Source organism: Oppia nitens, unplaced genomic scaffold (genome assembly GCF_028296485.1).
Source record: "Oppia nitens isolate AA-2021 unplaced genomic scaffold, nextdenovo-longstitch-racon4-pilon3 scaffold3_pilon_pilon_pilon, whole genome shotgun sequence".
Taxonomy (NCBI): domain Eukaryota; kingdom Metazoa; phylum Arthropoda; class Arachnida; order Sarcoptiformes; family Oppiidae; genus Oppia; species Oppia nitens.
In genome coordinates this window covers 3,606,374-3,629,755 of record NW_026533221.1, presented here as the reverse complement: position 1 = coordinate 3,629,755, position 23,382 = coordinate 3,606,374, and the positions used below count along the sequence as shown (strand labels likewise).

Genomic DNA, 23,382 nt, shown 5'->3' with positions numbered 1-23,382 from the left:
TTCAATAAATAAAAAACAAACAGTAGTACAGTGTATGTATACAATCAACATATTTTTAATTTAAATGTTTGAAAACAACAAATTTACAGATAAAAAAAATCAGTGAATTTCATAAAAAATTTAATATACTGTATATATAACACACAAAAAATCACTGTTAATAAAGTAATATAAATAAAATACTTGATTTTTAAAATAAAAAGATTTTGCTTTCATATGGCTTTACAATATATACAGTCTATTGAAAATTATATTAAGTCACTTCACTGTAATTCGTTTAAATGCAAATATTATAAAATGCTTTCAATGATATTTTTGTCTATTTAATCAAATATTCAAATAGTATTAAAAGCATATATTTTTGCATATATATAATATATATATATTTTTTAAATAAATTTTATTTTTAAAATAATGTTTTAAATAAATTTTAATATGATCTTTAAAAAAATTTATACTATGTAAATTTCAAAATGTATTTATAGTGTATAGATGTACAGGTAGTACATAATACATATTTCAAAATACAGTATAGTTTTTATACAGTATAGGATCACTTTATTAGCCCATGACCTGGGTCATATTTGATTTATAGTCACACTGGGCTACTAAACAAAATAAATTTCTATATAATATTTCTATATATGTAAATTTATATACAGTTCTACTATATATTGTAAAATAGTGACATTGTATTTGTGTATATGATGTGTATGTAGGGTCAGTCACTTTTTAGGGCTCAACATTTTTTTTTGCACAATTCAAGGCCACAGTTGTCAACTTATTATTAATAATATACAGTATTTAATACCCATTGGTGGCCAACGTTTTATAACATACTGTACAATATATATATGTTCCTACTGTATATTCAATGCAACATTATTTTTAATACATAAATATTGTCTACAAATATATTTTGAGAGAGAGAGAGGAGAGAGGAGAGAGAGAGAGAGCGAAAAAAGCCAAATATAAGAGAGAGTATTGTATAAACTTTGAAGTCTTGAAAGTGTAGACTTGACATAACAGTGCACTGCATTTATATACTATACTATAGTCTATACACTGACTGTCTGTACCGTACAGTATATATACAGTATTGATAGGTGTTGTTCACTAACCGGCGAACATCTCTACACTGAAAAAATAAGACAACAGATAATCTCTTTTGTCGATCACTTGTCTGTTACTATCGTTAAACACAAACATTGTATTTGAATGGATGTCTCACTTGAATAATACTAATCCATATTAACTGTTAAACAATTAAAGAGATATATATATAGAGATAGAGAACAGGCATTAAATGTTTGGTTAATCTGTTTTGTTATGAAATCAGTGCTAACATTGAAAACAAGTGTCAAATCAAAATAAAAGCGTTGAAAACCTATTGTTGATTGTATTGATTGTATGAATCCTTATAATAATAATAATAATAATAATGTATTAAATGTTTTATAACTAATATAAACAATTGACATCACTATTAATCATATTATATTCCCAACAAAATTCACTGTAATTTTTTGTGATAATGTTTTTTGTTATTTATTTCATGATTTGACTCATAAATTGTTATTTTTTTAAAAAACTAACTAATCGTCCATTAATTGTAGTGACAATATAATTGTATCACTAATTTTTGATTAATAATTAATTTTTAGTGTTCAATAAAAAAAAGTGATTAAAAATTTTGTTATTATTATTGAAAATCATTGTCTTTATCGATATATATATCATATATACATAGATATAGTTAGTTATAGGAAAAGATTTATAATAAAAAAATTGTTATCAATTTGTGTCCAATCGATCGGATAGGATGACCAAAACCAGAGACATGTCCCGTAATAATCACGAAAATCAAAACTTTAGCCAAACATATAAAGTAAGTGAAAAAACAATTAATTAATTAATTTATATGATTTGTGTATCATTTTATTGATCAACTGTTTAGTTGGTGGTCGTCGGCGGCGGCGGTGTCGGCAAGTCTGCACTTACCATACAATTCATACAAGTAATTGATTTTTAAAATCATTTTAATTTATTTTAATAATATTATATAATAACAAATAAATGGTAATCATTGGTTTGTAAAATATTAACCACAAAAATATGTTAATTTATTCAATGACTTTACATTTAAAACTATTGATTTATTTATTATTTACTTTACGTTTGACTAATTGATTGATTAATTGTGTTATTTGTTGAACAAAATTGCTAAGTAATAGTTTACTACTGTTTTAAGATATTTCATTAATAATACATTTTAATGTACGATAAATTATTAATACATTTATTTTGTATTAATGTAATTGATTTTTAATAATAATAATAAAACAAAACACCTAAATCTGTTAAATACCTGTTTTTAAGATAACATGTCAATAATTAATATAAAAATATTATTATTTGATAAATTATATTTCAATGTTAACGCATAGGGTTTATATAACAGATAATTAATATATTGTATCATATTTAACATGAGTTGCATTAATGATATCAATGATCAGATTTAGCAATTAATAGACTTATTATAATAAAAGCGATAAACTTGTAAAACAAGTCATTAATGATTACTATTTATATGCAATATATTTATATAGATATGAATTTTTCATTTTTCTTAGTCATATTTCGTCACTGATTACGACCCGACTATAGAGGACTCGTATACCAAACAATGTGTCATCGATGATGTTGTCGCCCGATTGGACAGTTAGTGTCTTTCATGTTTTGATTGTTTATAAAACATAACTTTTACTGATTAACCCTTTACTGAAATGTTTCAAATATTTATTACATTGTACCGGTATATACTGTTTATTAATAATATATGATGTGTAGTGCAATATATACAAAAATATATATATAGTTTTATTAGGAAATATAGTAGTTTGTCAAAATTATCAATGATAATTTATCGTCATAATAAAATTTTATTTTAATTATTATATAAGGAGTTATTATAATTTATATATAGTTATATACAGAGATCATATTATAAATAACATGAGAGGTTAGCCACTAATTATTAATATAATTTGCTATCAAATGACATATCGTATAAAATATGTTATTATTATTTACTGAGGATTTCTATCTTAAATATTTATCGACTTAACTAAATTAAAATTGCAAATTAAAATGATCAACAGTTATCTTAATTAAACACAAGTAGATATTTGTAATATTAATTATAAATTAGATTTAACTCTTAAATATACTGTAGTTTTATTATATTTAGTTTTTATGTTTACTAATTAATTAATATTAACAATAATATATGTTTATTATGTTATGTATGACTTAGTTTTGGATACGGCCGGTCAGGAAGAGTTCAGGTATTTCTTATAACTATTTATTTTTTTTGGACAAACATTTTAATTGATTATTTTTACTACAATTTTAGTGCAATGAGAGAGCAATACATGCGATCCGGAGAAGGATTTTTATTAGTCTTTTCATTGACCGATCGGAACAGTTATGAAGAGATCTATAAGTTTCACAAACAGATACTTCGGGTCAAAGATCGCGATGAGTTTCCAATGATATTAGTGGCAAATAAGTGTGATCTCGAACATCAACGAGTCGTATGTCTTATCCATTGATTTAATGGTAATAATGAATGACTAATTAAAAAGATTTTGTTTTGTTGTTTCTTCTAAAAGATATCGCAATCAGAAGTCCAACAATTGGGCCAAATGCTGAAGATTCCATACCTCGAGTGTAGCGCTAAGTTAAGGATGAATGTCGACGTAGCCTTCCATGACTTGGTTAGACTCGTTAGGTATGAGCTCAGTATATATATATATATACAATACAATTGATATTTTGTTAATAATAATAATAATAAGATTAATTAACTTTAAAAAATGTCTATTAAATTATTACAGAAAATTCCAACAATTAGAGCGCCCACCGATCAGACCAATTAAGAACCAAAAGTCTAAGAAAAAATGTCAAATTCTATAATTACATATCTCTTAAAACTTTTTAATTTTAATACTTAGTTTTAAATTAATTTTTTTTATTTACAATTTTCATGCTTTAATGCAATTATATATTTGTTTTATATACAATTATAAAAATTCACTTTTAATTTTGCATTTATTATATGTATATATATAAATTATACGTATATATATATATATATTTATATTTAATATTTAACAATCAAAATGATTGCCAATGAATGTTTATCAATGCTGAAATTTTATAAAAAAAATAATGCCATATGAGTTTTATATAAAATTATACCGTCCATAGTTAACTATAATTTTTTTAAAAGTATATAATTTGAGTTTTTACAAGTTATGATGAACTAATAATTTATATTTTTCATAACTTTGTTGTATTGTGTATTTTTATTTTAACATTTTTATATTAAATGAGATTAAATAAAGTTAACTTAGGACAATATAAACTTATGGTAATTAAAAATATTTTAATAGTGTTTATCAATTGTAATTTAATTTGTATTTATAAGTTTAAACAAGCCATTAACATTCAAAACGCGATATTTATACATAACTTAAACTTAAAACATTTAAAATGAAATATTGTAATGACATGAAATACCATTATATGAACATTTAATGAATTATCAATTAGATAATTGTTTGTTTAATACTTATTTTAAAAAGAGGCTAATACTGTTGTTGACCATTTTAATCATGACTGACCATCAAAATATATAGATATATATATGAAGTGAAAAATATATTTAATAATTTATTATTAAACTTAACATAATTGTTACAATTAGTGGGTCTTTAAAAAACAAATAATTTATATTCTTATTTGTTAAATACAGATTTAGTTATGCATTGATTGCGTAAATTGAACTGGCTTAATTATTATTATTATATAAGTGCCTTATATGTAATTAAATCAATGATTTAATATTATTTGCACATTTTAAAATAAACATTTTTTTACAATAAATAAATATAAGAAACAGTATTGTAATTAAATTTGTTGCATGTAGTTTATTTACTTTAGTTATTATGTGTTATATTAATTATTGATGTAATATACTATAAATATAGTATACTGTACATTATAATTTATAATGTGTGTATTATAAAAAAAATTATAAAATATATATTTATGTGCCTCTCTTTAAATTTATTAAAATATATTCAAAAATAGATGTAATTCCTATTTCTTAAATAAGCATTTATTTTATTAAATATTTATAATAATAAATGAGTATCTTTTTATAAACCGTATAAGCATTTTATTTAATTCATATTAATAAAAATAATAGTTTTTTCTATGATTTATCTGTTTTTAACACTAAAAAAAATTGAAAGTATTTTGTTTTACATTAATTTTTTTGTGAACACTAATCAGGAAATCAAAGCCCATTCAGACATTTATTTTTATCGCAATTCAAATCGCGAGAGTCAAGAAAAATAGCAATGAAAGGAGATTCAGACAGTTTTTATCAAATAAAATGTATTTAAAATATAATAATAATAAAAATAAGTTTTGTTACATTGAATATCACGAACTGATAAATATATGCAACAAAACAATATATATTATATACAGTATTCTTGTTTTATTTTTTGATCACTGAAAGAGACAAATGTTTTCATCAATGGATTAAAAGTTGAATGAATTCAATGACTTTATTCTTGTATTACTGTTATATAGAATTTGAGGCCAAAAAAGCAAAAGAATTTTAGAAAAAATTATTATTATTATTATTAAATAAAATTATTGTCAAATAACTAGAAAATTAATTTTCAGTTATCATGATTTACTAGATTTTATTGTTTGATACTTTTACATTTTAAATTTACATAATAAATTTTAAACTACAATATTTAAATAATTAACATATTATTATCATAATAATTATTTTATTTTATTATGTTGCAATTGAATATTCATTGAAAAATATCATACTATACAATGTCTATTAAATATGGTTATAAAAAGTTTGCAAGAAATAAATATATTAATATATTCGTTAATTTCCTATTAATTAAATTGCAAATTATTATAACATTATTTATTTAATATTTTCAATTTTATTATTTAAATTTACTAATTTACAGTTTTATGTACAAAACTCATAATAACGGTACAGAAATTTTTAATATAAAATTTAATTTTTATTATGCATCAATATTTGAATCATTAACACTTTTTATGTGTGCTAACCTAAAAAATTAGCAAATTTTGCACAAAAATTATAAATAGTTAATTTAATATACTATATGATAACTCCCTATTCCGATGATTTGTACACTATTTATTATTATTATTATTTTTATTTTTTGTTAAAAAATTATTATTAAAATTACTGTTTTGTTTATTTCGCATGATTTGATACAAAATATAATATGTTTATTTAATTAACATTTTAATTATAATTTGTGCTAAACTTTTAATTAATATCTATACAACAAAATCCAGTTATTTTGGGTTAAGCTTTTAATGGGAACTCTCTATACAGTTGTTGTAATTATTAATTGTTTTAGTGAGAAGTTTTGTAATTTATAAAAATCACAAATAAAATAAAAATGTATTTTATTGTGTATAGTATACAGTGTATACTGTAATCGACTGTATATTCTATATATAAATATATTAAATGAAATCCTCCCTCCAATCACTCGGGTTTTTAGCAATCGATTTCATACTAATAATAATATCTAACAATTCATTAAATATATTTTTTATATAAAAAATCAAATATTTGTTATTTTTTCATTAAAAGCATTTAGGGATTACTTTTATGTTAGGAGAGGAGTCATTCACCAGAGCATACATATTATACATCAGTGTATGTAAACTTATATTTATAATACCGTACAAGTTATCATATAAACAGTACGTATAAGTAATATACAGTATGAGCACCGGGTAGTCCTAAAACACAAAGACAACCACTTTTCGCAAATAACTAATAGCACAACAAAAGCAAAAATTTTTTAAAAAGCAAATGTTTAATGTGTTAATTAAGTTGGGTTTGGGATTTGTTGCCAACAATAATAAAGAAATGCCCGAAAAGCTATCCCAACCTCTCTCTCTCTCTCTCTCTCTCTCTCTCTCTCTCTCTCTCTCTCTCTCTATCTCTCTCTCTACTAAATTAACGCTTTTTATATCAATTGATAATTCAAAAGGCGTTTCACTCATAAGTTTTAGTTCTCTTTGTTTTCTTTTTTTGATTATTTGTTATTTTTATAGAAATAGTGAATAATCTCCTATTAATTCATTTCTCAATTTCTCTTATATAATCAAAAAAATAAATTTTATTGTTTTAATTTGTCTTTAATTTAGATTATTTATAATTTCTTCCAAAAATAAGTTATATATATTAACAGTTAAAATGGTAACTTGAATTATTATTTGCATTATTAATATGATAATTATGAATTGAAAGTAATAGATATAACTTATATCATATAAGTATAATCCGAAAAATCAAATTAATATTTCAATATTATACTTATGTTTGGATTAGTATTACTTAAAATAGCTTTCTTGAATAATTATTATTTTTTAAATATATAAAGTCAACAATTTAAATCTATGTGACTATTTTTATTATGTATGATACTATAAGTAATATTATATAATGTATTATCAAATAATTTGGTTAATTAATGGGAAATGATAGTTTCATTTTATTAATAGCATGTTTTAAATATATCAACATTTTTTATTATAAAAATTTAGTCCATTTGAGTACCAAAAAAAAGATGCCATTCCAGAGGATTATAATCAGATTAAAATTAAATTAAATAAAATTAATTTTCAAAGCAAACTGTATTTAAATAGAAACAAATTTTTACTTTACTACTCATCTCATTATTTATTTGTATCAATGATTTACTACTACTACTACTGTATAATAATATTATTATATACAGTGAGAGACCTATTTGGCATAAATTGTTATTTGCATTTCATTTCTAAAGATCATTCATATCTAACATAAAACAAAAACATGATTTCTATTTGGATTTCCTGAGGAAAGCTATAAGTATTTTTGTTGTAGTATTGAGAGGAACGACACAGTAATTAATCACAATATTTGTGGCCAAAATCTCATGGTATCTCCAGTCTCAGTGAACTTTATTGTGAGTCTTGATTTTGTGTTTGCTCTCTCTCTCAAAAAAAAAATTATTAGGTATTTTTGAATTAATTTGTTTTAGCACTTATCATCTCTCTCTCTCTCTCTCTCTCTCTCTCTCTCTCTCTCTCTCTCTCTCTCTCTCTCTCTCTCTCTCTCTCTCTCTCTCTCTCTCTCTCTCGAAGCAAATATAAAGTTATTAATTGATATTTTTTCAAAAACAATTTACAAAAGAATAGATAGGAATTTTCTTTCAAGGATATAGTGGTCTAACAATGTATTGTCAACACACTTATGTATAATATATCAATATATACAGTACTATACGGTATATATATATATATATATATATTATTATTATATATCTATTACATAACAAATAATGTTTTTGAAGACTAAGTTCGTAAATAAATACAACATAAACACCGAAAAAAATCATTAATAAAGTAGTAGTGACCCGACACACGATATACAATAATATACCCAAAACATGGGTACGTTATATCAAACGTATATCCAGATCATCCATTTAGCTGGTGATCGATTGTTTGCTTTATATACAATACTATATTATATGCATATTTATTTATTTATAAATACATACCGTTTCCACATTTGGCTTATCAATTATTGTCTGACTATTTTTTTCGGTTCAATGTTTTGTTTTTATTATTATAATATATAAATATAAGAATTCCTACAGAAATAAGAAACAAAAATATATTTCCGCTATTTTTTAGCGACGACTTTGACGACGAGTTTTCTTTCGCAAGTAAAACAACAAAACAAATATATATATATTTGTATAAATAAAATGTTTTAACAATTTTTCTTTTGTTTTATTTGTTATTTTATTCACTTTCAAGGGATAACAGCTATTTTTATAGCGTATATGTCATCTGAAACTCACGCTTTTTCTTATGTTCACTCTTACCGTACAGTTATATATAATATATTATAAGGAAAAAGAGGTGTGTTTTGTCTAATGAATTACATTGCATAACAAATTATTATGCATTGTATGGAAAAAATTATTTTTATTTATTTTTTAAATATATGATAATAAGTTATGTCGTGCTCGGCATTTGTGTATTATTTTTGCATATATACTGCATATACAGTATATTGCTATAACTTATATACAATATAGTATATACCACTGGTGATCAGCAAAGTGATTTTTGATTATTTTGATTAAAATGCACTGTCGAAGCTTATGGTTTATTAAAATATATTTCATCTAGCTCAAATACACTGTTACATATTTATTTTAATTAAGTAGTATATTTTATTTAATATTATATAAAAAAGGTTATTAAATTTGTGTATTAGAATTTTTTTGTTTTTTATCTTGGTCAGTAATTATGTTTTCAAGTAAGGGACCGTATAATCATTGTGATAACGGCTGGTATATACTGTATAGTATTTAATATTATTTATTATGCAGTGTAGTGCATGTTTAAAATCAATTTTATAAATTTTTAGTACTGTATTATTATATTGTATAATTTATAATATATATATATATATCTGAATATACTGTATTATTAGACATTACCAAACATTAAAATTTAGTTGGTTTTCTAGACTGTATATTCAATACACCTTTTTTAAAAACTAAATTGAAGGTCACACCGAGGAATATGAGGTCAAAGGTTACCTATTTTAACTTATGTCTGTATTTCATTTGTGTACGTGTGTTATGAGTGCCCTAAACATTGGGTGCTTTGAGTTGTTTTGTTGGTCAGAGGGGCATAAGGTGTGTGTGAATGACTAACCTATAGTTATGGTCATGTATTGGGTGCCCTAAACTTTTTTCTCGCCAATAATTTTGTTCACATATTTTCTTTGTGTATCAATAAATATATGGTTTAAAGACCTATATATCAATATGTGTTATATATATTTTGGTTGTTTATAATATAACAGTTACCTGTTGTTAACAGTAAGTGAACTAATGATAATTAGAGAGCCATCCATTTATAATGAGATAAATGTGCATTTTTTTGACAGAGGGTCGGCTCTCCTATTGATGGACATAGATTGCACTGTCAGATATGGACAGGTATATCATTGCTTCTACAGTTCATGTATACGGCAAGTAATGCAGCACTTATGATAAATTATTGAATTAATAGATTGCAAATTGACAAACATAGTTAATATAGCGGCAAATTTTTATATAATGAACTCAAGTTGTATTTTTAAAAAAAACAGTTATTGGTATTTCTCTCTGATAATCATATTTTTTGAACAACAAAAATTAAATTGAACTTAAACTTCAGTAAAGTAAAATACAGTACATATTAATAATATAAATAATAAAGTTATTGGCCGTCAAAACAATTGGTTTCAAATGTTTTGATATGACAGCAAATATACAGGAAATTATCAAAAAAATTTACAGACATTTAATATTTTGTGTAAAATAACTATTTTTAAAAAATCTTTTATTCCGTTATATAGACCTACACATCGGGTCATACGTTAATATGTAATCAGATTTTTATTTTGTTGTTATTGTAGTTGTTATTAAAAAAACATGGGATTTAATGAGTAATCATATTTTAAACATTAGATTAATATAGTAATAGATATGTTACGAGACATTGTCATAAAGGATCAAATGCTTAATCAATTATATATCGTTTGTAATAATATTACCATATATTTTATAAATACTATACTATAGAAAAAATATAAACAAAAATTATCTGAAAAGATTATAAGCAATTCAATGAATTTCCCACTGAGTTATGTCATCTCATGTAATAAAACTGACGCCAATCTCAGCCAAAAATAAAAACAACATTTCAACCAATCTATTGGTATTTGTGACGGTATTTGCTGTCAATTAATTAAATAAAAAACTTGTCCTTAAATTAATTTAAATTTGAAGAGTCACTAAAGATATTGATTTAATGGCCAGTATTTGATAAAAACAATATTTGATTATTGATAGGAGACATCACCAAAATTCATAGGGATTTAAATTAATTATATGTTTGTAATATATAAATATATACCTGAATATATAAACTTAATTTTTTTTTGATACTCCGCTAATAAGTCAATAAAAAATAAAGATAATTCAAATCACGGTTTAATGTAAATTTTGTACAAAAATTTTCGTTAACTCTTTTAATGACAACCAAACACCTGTACCGTAAGTGTGCACCACTTGTCATAACTGTGCAAATCAGTAAATATGTGAACTTATATATATATATATATATATTTTATTAATATATAAGTATATACAGTATATAAAGTTATAATATCATTAATGATTTTGTTGAACATGTTTATTGATAAGCCTACCAGTGGTGACCCACAGTTTTAATACTTAAATATTGTATACGTATTTATTAAATAAGTATATAATATCTGTTTTATTTTGCAATAAAATGATTGTATAATGTAATTAGATTATTCAAATATTTAGATATTTTTTAGTTATATATATATATATTTTTAGCAATTTAATTTAAATAACAAAGTAATCGACATTTATATTTATTCAAATGTTTATATTATATAATATAATACATTAAATAAATAAAACACTATTTAAATCTACAGTATTACAAATTTGTTTGTTTGTGTTAAGACTTATTTTTTAAATACAGTATTTAATTTAATAAAATATTCAATAATAACACTATTATTTTAATGTATGAAAATTAGCTTTTAATTTAATTAATTATATTTTTTAAGTAAAAAATGAATATATTAAAATAAATGTTCACTTAATTTATGCATAAAACCGATAGAATAATAGTTTTGAATTATATTTTATTTTAGAAAACAGATAAAAATTAATGTATATTTAAATTCAATGGTAAAGTTAGTTGCAATGCAAACACAATATTACATTAATTATAATTAGTAAATAATATAAACACAAAACAAAAATAAAAGTTTTGAGTTCAACTGTCAAATAAATTATCGTAAATACAATGCTTTATAATATTTAGTAATAGATTTTATTTTTTATTTATTTTGTCTACAATTATTATTATTGTTACAAATTATTATTTTATTTGATGAATAAGTCAGTATAACAATGAGTGTTCACTCATTGAATTCAATGATTTTTTATTTGAAAATCTAATGGCACCGCCAAAAAATCATATGTTATGTATGTTTGTGATACCTGTGCTGTTAGTGTCTGTTCCCGTTTTTTTAGGGGCCGTTATAATCAAAGATTTTGCAGCAAAAACTCCTTACACCGTATATTTGGCTCATTATATGACTCGTATGTCTGTAATACAGACTCTGTATGTTAGGCCCCATATATTGCTCACACCTTTTGCTGGCAAACCTGTAATCACAGTCTCTTTCTCTCTATGTTTCTCTCTCTCAGTTCATATGATTTTTCTTTAATCATATAAAACATGCTTTGCTTTTAGTGGCGCTAATCATAATCACCCATCGCTTGCATTACTTTCAACATTTTCTATACTTAAATCTTCTCTCAAAGTTATTATAGTATTTACACTATTATATAATTTATGTCAACAAATATTTTTAAAAACTGTTTTCCAATAAAATGTTTAAAATAATTAAATTATTGTCATCAAGTTAATACTATATTAGTAATTGTAATAATATTTATACAGATATATTGCGTATATAGTATTTACAATATATGCAAAGTTATATTGTACCGGTATTTGTAATTGTTGTGTTTAAAAAATATAATATATAACTAATATAAATGTTATAAAACTATACCAAAAAGTGTTATATTTTTTTTAAATATAAAAAATGGTTATAAGTTTGTCATCTAAAAAACATTTACGGATCGCTGTATTAGGTTCGGCACAGACGGGAAAATCGGGTGAGCATTAGTTTACATACATTTTTGTAAAAAAAAATAAAGTAAACCACAAGTACTAAGTTTTTAATTAAGTAAAAAAAGTTTTTTTTATTGTTTAAAAATAATTTGCGAGAAATGTTTTTTACAATATAAGTTGTGTCCCAATAACCTAATGTTTTAATGTATTAGTTATACATCTCTTTTCTCACTAATATTTGTTATGTTTACGTGTGTTTATGCCTTTCATTTGATGCACTAATTTATTTTGAGTCTCTCTCTCTCTCTCTCTCTCTCTCTCTCTCTCTCTCTCTCTCACACACACACACACACACACACACACAAACAACACACACAAACACATAACTTATGTGTGAGTGAGTGATATTGTATTAATAAATTTGATTATTTTTTGAAGTTAAAAAATAATAATTCCCGCATTTAAATTATATTATTACAAATAAAAATTGTTATAAAATTTAATAAATCAATAAAATAGTATTAAATGTGATTTATTTAAACGAAATTTTTATTGTCACTATAATTATTTATATAACAGTACATAAATCATGAGTAAATTTCATCAAAAAAATGTTCATTTTTATTATTATTATTATTATCATATTGAAGATCTTCATTTTTTTGTAATTTAGTAATATAAAGTTAGTAAATAATTTTTATTATGAACTAAAACATATTATATATGTTTCAAACCTTATATATAATGCTATTACAGTATATTATATATGCTGTATAAATCTTACAACTATAGTAATAACATTTATTATATTTTAAATAAATGTGTATAATATAAATGTAAATAAATATAGTAAATAATAATTCAACACAAAAAAAAATATTTTGCCAAAAATTTCTATACTTGTTATGTAACATAATAGCTGCCCAACCCTTTTAATACCTACCTTTAGTGTTCAAATTATAATTAACGGTAATCCTACCGATGATAACAATCGATATTGTATTTATCGTATAATATTTTACTTTATATATTGAGTTTTATTTAGCAAAAATAAAAAAGATAATTATACAGAAGTGATTAGTTTACACAATAAACCATATGATAGGCTGAAACCATTGGGGATAACCATTAGAAACTTTTTATTATTATTATATTGTTTAAATAAAAACAAATATAATACCGATTTTTATGTTTGTTTATTTAAGAAACGATATAAAAGCATAATATTTCTTTTATATATATTTAACCACAAATGTGGATCAGCTCACTGTTGGAAACCCCAACTCTTATGGCACTCCTTTGATATCTCTATACGGTATAAATATAACACATTTTGATAAAAAATTATTTTACTACTAAAGAAAAGTAAATAAAAATAATTATTAATTATCAATATTTTTGCTTAAAACTATATAAATATAATTTTACTTAACAATTATTATTTTTTAAAATAAATATAAATATATTTTGTTTATTATATTCAATATGCGTTTCAAAAACATTATTTTTACATTAAATAAATTAAAAATTAGTTATATTTATATATATATCTTATATTTTCTTTAAAAATTAATATACATTTATAAACAAAACACATAGATACAACAAACGTTATTTAAAAATAAAAATGATATTTATTTATTATTTATTACGGTATTATATATATATATTTATATTTATAGTATATACTTAAAAACAATTTATTAATAAAATTGAACTAAATTTTAATATAATATTTTAATTTTAAAATTAGTGTGTTTTTAAAAAAAATAAATAAAAAACGATTATAATTTTCCCTCTCTTTTTTCTGTCTATTTTTGTGAATATTACGATTTTATTTTTCTAAAGATTTATTAAATTAAAATGCAAATCATATTTCTCTTTTGAGACAATTTTGATGTAGATCTCTCTCTCTCTCTCTCTCTCTCTCTCTCTCTCTCTCTCTCTCTTTCTCTTTAATATTAAATGTGTTCAAAAAATATGATATTCAAGTAAAACCTCAGCAATTTTTATAATCAAATACACACCTCTTATCTCATTTAATGACAATTTAATAACTTTCGCACACCTTTTACTATGAGTACAGACATCACTGTAGGGGTTCAGCCCTCCGGAGGGAAAAACACGCCACCAGTGCTTGACTTCAATTAATTCAAACACTCTCTGCTCTACTAATAATAATTATAAACTAATATTATGTTTTTTATATTTATAAATTGTATAATTGTATAGTAGTATCAGTAATTTCATGAATTATAAGTAGATTATAGAGTATTATCTAATATTTACAGTTTATGTTACAATATATTAAAAAACAAGTGAATCCAGTGTTTGGTCTAATTTTGGCAATTAATCGGAATTTTAAATTAGTTTTTATTGGAACACATTTTAATGCAATAAATTATAAATTACTAACTTTTTTCGCAATTGTTTTTAATATTATTTCTATTGTGTTAAACAAAAATTAGTTTTTTAAAAAAATTAATAATTTATTTTAGGCCTCTATATATAATTTTTTCCATAAATAATTGAAATTTTAAATTTAGTATTTTTTCTGGAAAACTAATGAATTCAACTATTTATAAGTTAATATTATATATAATTTTTAAATATCTTATAACTTTGAATCAATTATTATATTTACGATAAAACTAAAGATTTTTTTATTTTAATTTTTGTGAATTATATTTTACCAAATAATTTTTTTTTAAATCTACAGTTTTGTTATATTTTTTATAATTTAGAGACGATATGATATACTGTATACATGTAGTGATAATTTTAGTGTTTTACCTATTAATACCCGGACTCGTATATTAAATTATATAAAAATACTCTAAACATTATTTGTACAAAAGTATAATTAAAAAAAATTATTACAAATTAATTAGTCAATAAATAGTTATCTTATAGCATTTCTAAGCAATAAAAAAATTAAGTATAAACTAATACATAACTTTTATATAAACTTTAATATTAAAATGCGATCAGTATTTTCAATAATTTTTAAGGTTAATATATTAAATGCACATAAAAATACTGTATATTATATATCATTATAAAACATATTATATACGATCACTATTGAGATATGGATTTTATGAGTTAACATTAAACTTTTGGGTAGAAATTTCATCAAATCGTAAAAATAAAAATATATAAATATATTTATTTGACACCACTTTTCCGGATTTTATTTGAGTATTATTTATATAATAGTTTTATTTTAGTTTTATTTTTAAATAAAAAATAAATTTTGAATCACAAATCAATTTACAAAATTATGTATAATATCTGTGACATAAAAGGTTTGAATTAATGACAAACAGTAGGCAATGGATAATCTCAAGGAATTGAATTTTATTAATTAAATAAAACTCAGTTTTGATTTAATAAATGTCAACTAGTTTTTTATACTAATATAAAAGTTAAAATATTTGAATATTTAGTGTATATATTAATCTAATAATAACTATTTAAAAATTGGGATTTTTTTAAAAGAGTTTACTTTAAAATCGTGATTTTATTATACTTAGAATTTTTTTTACTATAAAATCATTTTAAAATAAAGGTTAATATTTTTGTTTTTAATGCTTTAAGTGTTATAAATATTATAAGTTTTATAATATTTATAAATTGTAATACATTTTGACAAGAATTGTGTTATGAGATAATTATTTTGTTAATTACTCACAAATCACTGTCTTGTGGTTAAGAGATTTAGATTTCAGAGGAAAATGAGCCCTAATTTTGAGGCTAAAAGGATTAGATTTGATTTGGAAAGTGAGCATCAATTATGTCCGTACAGTAATTTTGTCACACATACCTGTCCTATAGGTATATTATATTACATTAATTAGACATTTTTTTGTTATTTTATAAAATTAAAAAAAAACTAATAACTGTTCTATATATTAATTATTTCATCAAAAATTGCTTATTATAAGAACATATGCTTATAATGACTAATTTATAGTAATTAATATAAAAAACTATAATAATCTAATATCAATATTATCAAATGTATTAATCAAATTATAAATTTTATTTATTTTAATATTTTATTTAATTTACAATAATTAATCCTAATAAAACATATTTAGTACATTAATTTTTTACACTATTACACTATTCCCGCGCAAAATATTAATTTTATTATTTTGTTTTACTAAATACACTATTTTAGACTTTTTAATGTATATCTATTAAATAAAAACATTGAGTTAACTAAATTTTAAATATTTAATTATAATATTTTTTTACTTCTTTTCTTTATTATTATTATTACATTATTTTAATATTAGTCTTGAAGTAAAGTTGAAGTTTGCAATTAAATTATTGTTTTATTCAATTTTGAATGAACTTTATTTAAGCACTTCATCATAATTTGAATATTTTTTAGTTAACATTAAATAAATAATAGTTTGTTTGATTAAATAGTTTTTATATTATATTTTTTTAATTTTATTTAAAAAACAACTAAAAGATATTTTAAAAAACAAATTTAATCTGATTTTAGATTTTGAAGTTCTTCTTCACATTAAATGAGTTTTAATTAAATTGAGTCCTCAAAAGTGGGTCTTATTTTATCAATTTATATATCTTTACACAAAAATAACATTTTTAAACACTTTTTTTAATGCATAATATTAAATGTTTGTGTACTTATTGTACTCATCTTTAAAATATAATAAATTTTTGTTTATTAAAACATTAAATTTAGTTTTCAAATATTTGTTTTTTAATAAATTATTAGTTTTAAATTAGCAAATAAATGACTATCAATACAATTTTAGATAAAAATATTTGTTTAGCAAAATTATGTTTTTTATTAAGTAATTTTAGTTTTTTTGAAATATTTATATTTAATATATTATATCATAGATAATCATTTTGAAAATTAAAGTTTTTATTTGTGAATTATCATTTAAAATAAATATATAAATAGTATTTTTAACTATGTAGTTATATTTAAATCAAATAAATATTTAAATTTTTGTAACATTTATGATAAATAAAAGAGTTAAAAGTAAATCTTATTTTGTTTTAAAGTCACGAATTTATTATTGAGATGTTGTATAAACTATCAAAAGTTATTATTTATATCATTATAATAGTTATTTAAATTGTTTTTTCTTCAGAAAAATACATTATTATTAATATTAAACTTATTTTCAACAACTTTTTATTTTATTTTTTTAGTATATTGTTTGTGTAAATAAATATCAGTATAAATGCAATTGTAAAGATTTTTAAATTTATTAAAATTCATAACAATTGTTTGTACTAAATATATATTATTTTGTATGTTTATATATTGTTTAAAAATAAATAAATAATTGTTATTTTTATGGTTTGTTTAAATAATAAAGTTTAAATAAAGTTATTTAATATTATTATTAATTTACTGTTATTGCAATAATATACTGTATATATTTATTATTTATATAAAAATTTATATAAATTATATCTTTTATGCTATAATACAGGTATAATAAATTTATTATTAAAATATTTAGGAGAAATTATGAAATATTATAGATTTTTATTTTTAGACAAACTATTTAATTATAATGTTTAACCTTATAATCTATATTTAATATAACACACTGTTTAAGTCATGAAAAATTTTAAAATATTATTTAATGTATACTCCATATGTTAATTGTACACAACATTTAAGTACATAATTTACAACAGAGAAAACAATATTGTTTTCTAATACTTTATATAACTAAACCAAAAAAAGTTATATATTTTTAAAACACGTTATTTGACTGATTGTGTATATGAATCACGCTTCAGGGCTTTAACTCTATTGCCTTAAATAATAATAATAATAAAATTGGCAAAACACAGGCACAGACCTAACAGTCCTACAATTGCCTCATTATATGCCAGTTGGTTGTGTGAGCGCTGGTCAGACAGGTCTGGACTGTCTGTAAAAGCATTATATTTATATATACAGCACAGTATATACTCATAATAGTTTTACACTGATTATAGGCTTTTTTAAAAATGCATTTTTCCGAGGCATAAGGTTTATCATATGAAATGCGTTTAAACACTTAACACAAAATGCATAAGTTTTGTTTGAAAGCAAAATAATAATAAAAATGCGAAAAATGTTTCCTGTTATGAAATCCAATTATAAAGATTGGCCACAAAATAATTGTTTTAACAATAAAGTAGAAATTGTTATAATTAATAATTAACGAAAAAATACACTCATATGATATAAGGCGTTGAATTGTTAAGTTGACTATTGAAAGCACGACACGACTATTGCATGACTGATGACACCCTCCCTATGCTCTCATGACATGACTTTATTAAAATTATTATTACATTTTTTTGTTTGTTTATTTTTTAATATTAAAATTTTGTTGTCAAAAAATCATAAAGTTAAAAAACAAACAAAAAAATTTAATAAACACAATACCTGTATAACAATTGTATTATTATTATAACTATCGTTTCATTAGTACTCAAAAAAATTCAAATATTTTTTATTATTTTATTTGAACGCAAAAAAAGTTTTATGATTAATATTTTCAATTTCTTTTAGACTAATTATTTAATCCCTATATATTTCTTATACTTTAATTTATTAAATTATAATCATAAATGCATTAGCGATTAGATTAGATAATCGATGAATCCGTTACCCAGTTATTAGTAAAACCACAAAAACCAACAAAATAAATGGCACAACAATTATTTTATTTATTTTTTGTAGCAAATATTAAAATATATTTTTAAAATATATTACAAATTCATGTGATGTGTTAATTTTTTTCTTAAATATACAATTAAAAACATAAAATATTTATACTATATTATGAAAATTAATGAGATTCCCTAAAATAGTATATATATATATACTGTATATGTATAAATGTATGTATGTAAATTATGTATGTATGTATGTATGTAAGTATATATATATATATATATATATATATATATATATATATATATATATATATGTGTGTATGTATGTATGTGTGTGTGTGTGTGTGTGTGTGTGTGTGTGTGTGTGTGTGTGTGTGTGTGTGTGTTTGTACTAASAATATTAATTTACTATTTATATAATCCTATATCTTTACTGACCTTGAAATCTGTGCTAATAATATTTAGCTGTAAAATCATAATTATAATAACAGTAATAATAATAATAATAATTTTGACTTTTATTTGTCTGAAAGTTATAAACTCAAACTTATTATTTAACAGCCATAATAAAAATGTTTTTTATATTATATTATATAAATAATAAAATATATAAAAATATTTTCTAACATCCATTTCAGAAAAATACACACAATTTCTCAGTTAATATTGAATGCACTATTAATCTTTATATAATTTTCTTATATAATAATTTTTATTATTTAAGTCTTATATCATAAAATAATTTCTATTTATTATATATATAATTATTAATTTTTGTATTTTATGTGAATTTATATTAAATATGAAACATATATAATGTGTATTAAATTTATTTTTGGTTTCTTTATAAATAGTATTACAATTTTAATGTTTGTAAGATTAAATTATATACCGGAATATATTTGAAGTTATTAATACTATTTTTTTTCTATATATATGATATATATTACAATATATAAATATGAAACTTTTTAACTAAATAAAGATTATTTATATTTGAGTAGCTATAAAATTATTATTATTATTTACCTTAATATATAATTTTATTTTATACAAAATGCATTTTATCTAAAATTAATCATTTAAATCTAAATAATTTTATATATAACTAGAAAATAATATATATTTTTTTAATTTAAACAGCAATTACTGTGCGATTCTTAACAAAAAGATATATCAGTGAATACAGCTCTAGTAGAGGTAAGATTTGTCCATGATCAAATTTTTATATTATAAATAAAATAATTAATTAGTAATTCAAAGTTAAAAAACATGTTGTTATAAAAAATATAACAAATAATAAATTAGCCATCATTAAAAATGTAATTAAATACATTATCATATAATCACTTACATTATTTTTTGCCATTTAACTATGATTTTATATTATATACTTTATATACAGTATATATACTGTATATAAATTATATCAATAGTACTGTATGTACAGTGTATATGCAGTAAATTATTATTTTAAAGGCTTTTTAGTTACGCTAAATGATTTAATCTTGATTTTGATTGAAAGCCATCTACAAAAATAATTAATTAGTGAATTTTGTGTAGACTAATAATAATAATAATAATAATAAAACATGATAAAGGCATCCAATAAATTTTAATATCTAATCATTTAATTTGTTCAGAGAAACCCCTATATGAATAAACTGTATTTAAAAAAATAATGCAAATGTATATACAGTACAGGTATGATATTAGTTGTTAAATACATTCACAAAAAACAATACTGATTTATTATAGTATTATTATTTGTTGTTTTGTTTGTTTGTTAACCATTTAGTTCATCGACCGTTAGGCTGAATGAATGGCAATAAGCTTTTATAGACAACCAAAAAACATTAGATAATAAAGACAGTAAAGACATACTACTAGTAGTTATCGATGATTATTATTATTTAATACTTTATAGATTGAAAGTTAAATTTTTTTATACATATATATAAAATAAAACAACAACAAAAAGTGAGAGTTATTTTAGTGTTAATGTTTAGTTGAGTGCATTTACCCTTTAATTCATTTTATTTATCTTTTTTTAAAACGGTTTTTAAAACGCTATTTCGTTTGGCGATAACAAACCGTTTTTTAATATAATGTCAATGCCATCCAAATTATTGTAATCAATCAATCAATTTGGTGTACAAACAGTTGCTTTTACTTTGCGTTACATTAATCGGTATAACATATTATAACTTATAGTTGTATATTAAACTCTCACTTCCCCAATATCTTTATTGGATGAAAATAAATAAAGATTAGCAATCAATTTATGACAATTGCTATTTGAAGTATAAATAATTTTTTATGCATTTAAAAATATCAATCAAATTATATTTCTTTATATGGTATAAACAGTACATACTAGTATTATATTAAATTAAAGAAATTAGCAATTTATTTTTATTAGCAATTTATTAGTAAAATTATTTAGTAAATTATGCAATAATTACCTGTTATTTAATACCATTAATTTATATAATTATACTTTTGATTATAGATTTTTTATACACACATTCCGTTAAATTTGATGATATAATGACAGAAATGGAAATTTTAGATACTTCTGGTTGTAAGGTATGACACAATATATTTATATATATATACAGTATATTATAAATAATTAATTTTAAAAATCTATTTAGTCTTTTTAAAAAGTTATATAAAAAACTTTTTTTGTTATCTTTTTGGGAAATGAGTGTCAAATAAAAATTGAGAGTAAAAGTTAATTAAGTGATAAAAACTAAATGTTTTTATTTAATAACATGTGTTTTGATTGACAGAACGCTCAGTGTCTGTACGATCACATCAGTTGGGGAAATGCTTTCGCGATTGTCTACTCCATCTGCGACAAGAAGAGCTTCATTCAGGCCCGACATCTACTCGAAACCATATCTGTGCTCAAAGGGCCGGGAATGTACCCAATCCTGCTTTTGGGTAATAAAACAGATTTAGCCGAACATTCACGACAGGTATGTGTACTTCTCATAACAAATTCATACATTCCTTATAAAAAAATGACAAAATTGTAATCATATAAAAATTAATACTTTCATTTATAATTTAAATTAATGATTAATGTTTTTTTTTGTTTTTGATTAAAGAAAACACTTTTTTCACATATGATTTTTCACATTAGTATTTGATATATACTAATGGTTTCAAAATATTAATCAATTCATTTCATTTAATAAGGTTGAGGTAACCGAAGGGCAAGAGATGTGTGTCCAATACCAGTGCCAGTTCTTTGAGGTGTCGGCCGCCGATAGTTGTATTGGTGTGAGTCTCGCATTTCAAAGTCTCATCAAACAAGTCTATCCATTGCTGGCAATTAGAAATATGCCGGCAAACAGGCGTAAGTCCAGCGCCGGTATTGCGGTATCCAAAATGATTGGTATGGTTTTTGGCAAAAATGGCAAAAACAGTCGAAACGGCAAAAAGAAATCACTTTCCATATAAATTACAAGTTTTTTTAATAAAAAATAGCATTTTATTTATATATACATTTATATCACATGTGTTCCGAGAATTTAATTTTTTAAATTTTATTTTGCATTTAAATTAAACTTAATTTAAATCTACTCTCATTTTTATTATTTGTATGTATAAAGTTTTTATTTATGTATAAATTGTATAAATCAAAAAATTATTTTTATTATTAGTATTAGTTTTTATTAAAAAGTTTATTCATATACTTGAAAAATCTTTTAAATCCCTGATTAAAATCTCACTTTTGAACATTTTTATCATTTTAAAGTTGAGTTATTAAACTTGATTATAATAATTATTTAATTA

The 23,382-nt window shown here is 21.5% G+C and overlaps 2 protein-coding genes across 2 annotated transcripts; both read left to right on the top strand.

The window, feature by feature from the left end:
- Positions 1-1,653: 1,653 nt before the first annotated feature.
- Positions 1,654-4,013, top strand: LOC128958679 (ras-like protein 2). The gene is made up of 7 exons (XM_054304582.1): positions 1,654-1,888; positions 1,958-2,017; positions 2,637-2,724; positions 3,320-3,350; positions 3,419-3,599; positions 3,678-3,796; positions 3,903-4,013. The coding sequence occupies exons 1-7, from the start codon at positions 1,823-1,825 to the stop codon at positions 3,979-3,981; spliced, it is 624 nt and encodes a 207-aa protein (XP_054160557.1). The 5' UTR covers positions 1,654-1,822; the 3' UTR covers positions 3,982-4,013.
- A 12,602-nt stretch (positions 4,014-16,615) lies between these two features.
- LOC128958358 (ras-related and estrogen-regulated growth inhibitor-like) lies at positions 16,616-23,046 on the top strand. Its single transcript, XM_054304204.1, has 5 exons — positions 16,616-16,737; positions 20,719-20,775; positions 22,088-22,164; positions 22,371-22,559; positions 22,783-23,046. Exons 1-5 carry the CDS (start codon positions 16,638-16,640, stop codon positions 23,044-23,046), a joined length of 687 nt encoding a protein of 228 aa, XP_054160179.1. The 5' UTR covers positions 16,616-16,637.
- The last annotated feature ends 336 nt before the right edge of the window (positions 23,047-23,382 follow it).

What these genes read in the sequence shown, in the direction of transcription:
- LOC128958358 (XM_054304204.1), top strand. Translation starts at nt 16,638, where the DNA reads ATGAGCCCTAATTTTGAGGCTAAAAGGATTAGATTTGATTTGGAAAGT. An exon ending in TGAATACAGCTCTAGTAGAG is followed by an intron (nt 20,776 to 22,087) that starts GTAAGATTTGTC and finishes TTTTGATTATAG; the next exon opens with ATTTTTTATACACACATTCC. An exon ending in TAGATACTTCTGGTTGTAAG is followed by an intron (nt 22,165 to 22,370) that starts GTATGACACAAT and finishes TTTGATTGACAG; the next exon opens with AACGCTCAGTGTCTGTACGA.
- LOC128958679 (XM_054304582.1), top strand. Translation starts at nt 1,823, where the DNA reads ATGACCAAAACCAGAGACATGTCCCGTAATAATCACGAAAATCAAAAC. An exon ending in GCCGGTCAGGAAGAGTTCAG is followed by an intron (nt 3,351 to 3,418) that starts GTATTTCTTATA and finishes CTACAATTTTAG; the next exon opens with TGCAATGAGAGAGCAATACA. An exon ending in GACTTGGTTAGACTCGTTAG is followed by an intron (nt 3,797 to 3,902) that starts GTATGAGCTCAG and finishes AAATTATTACAG; the next exon opens with AAAATTCCAACAATTAGAGC.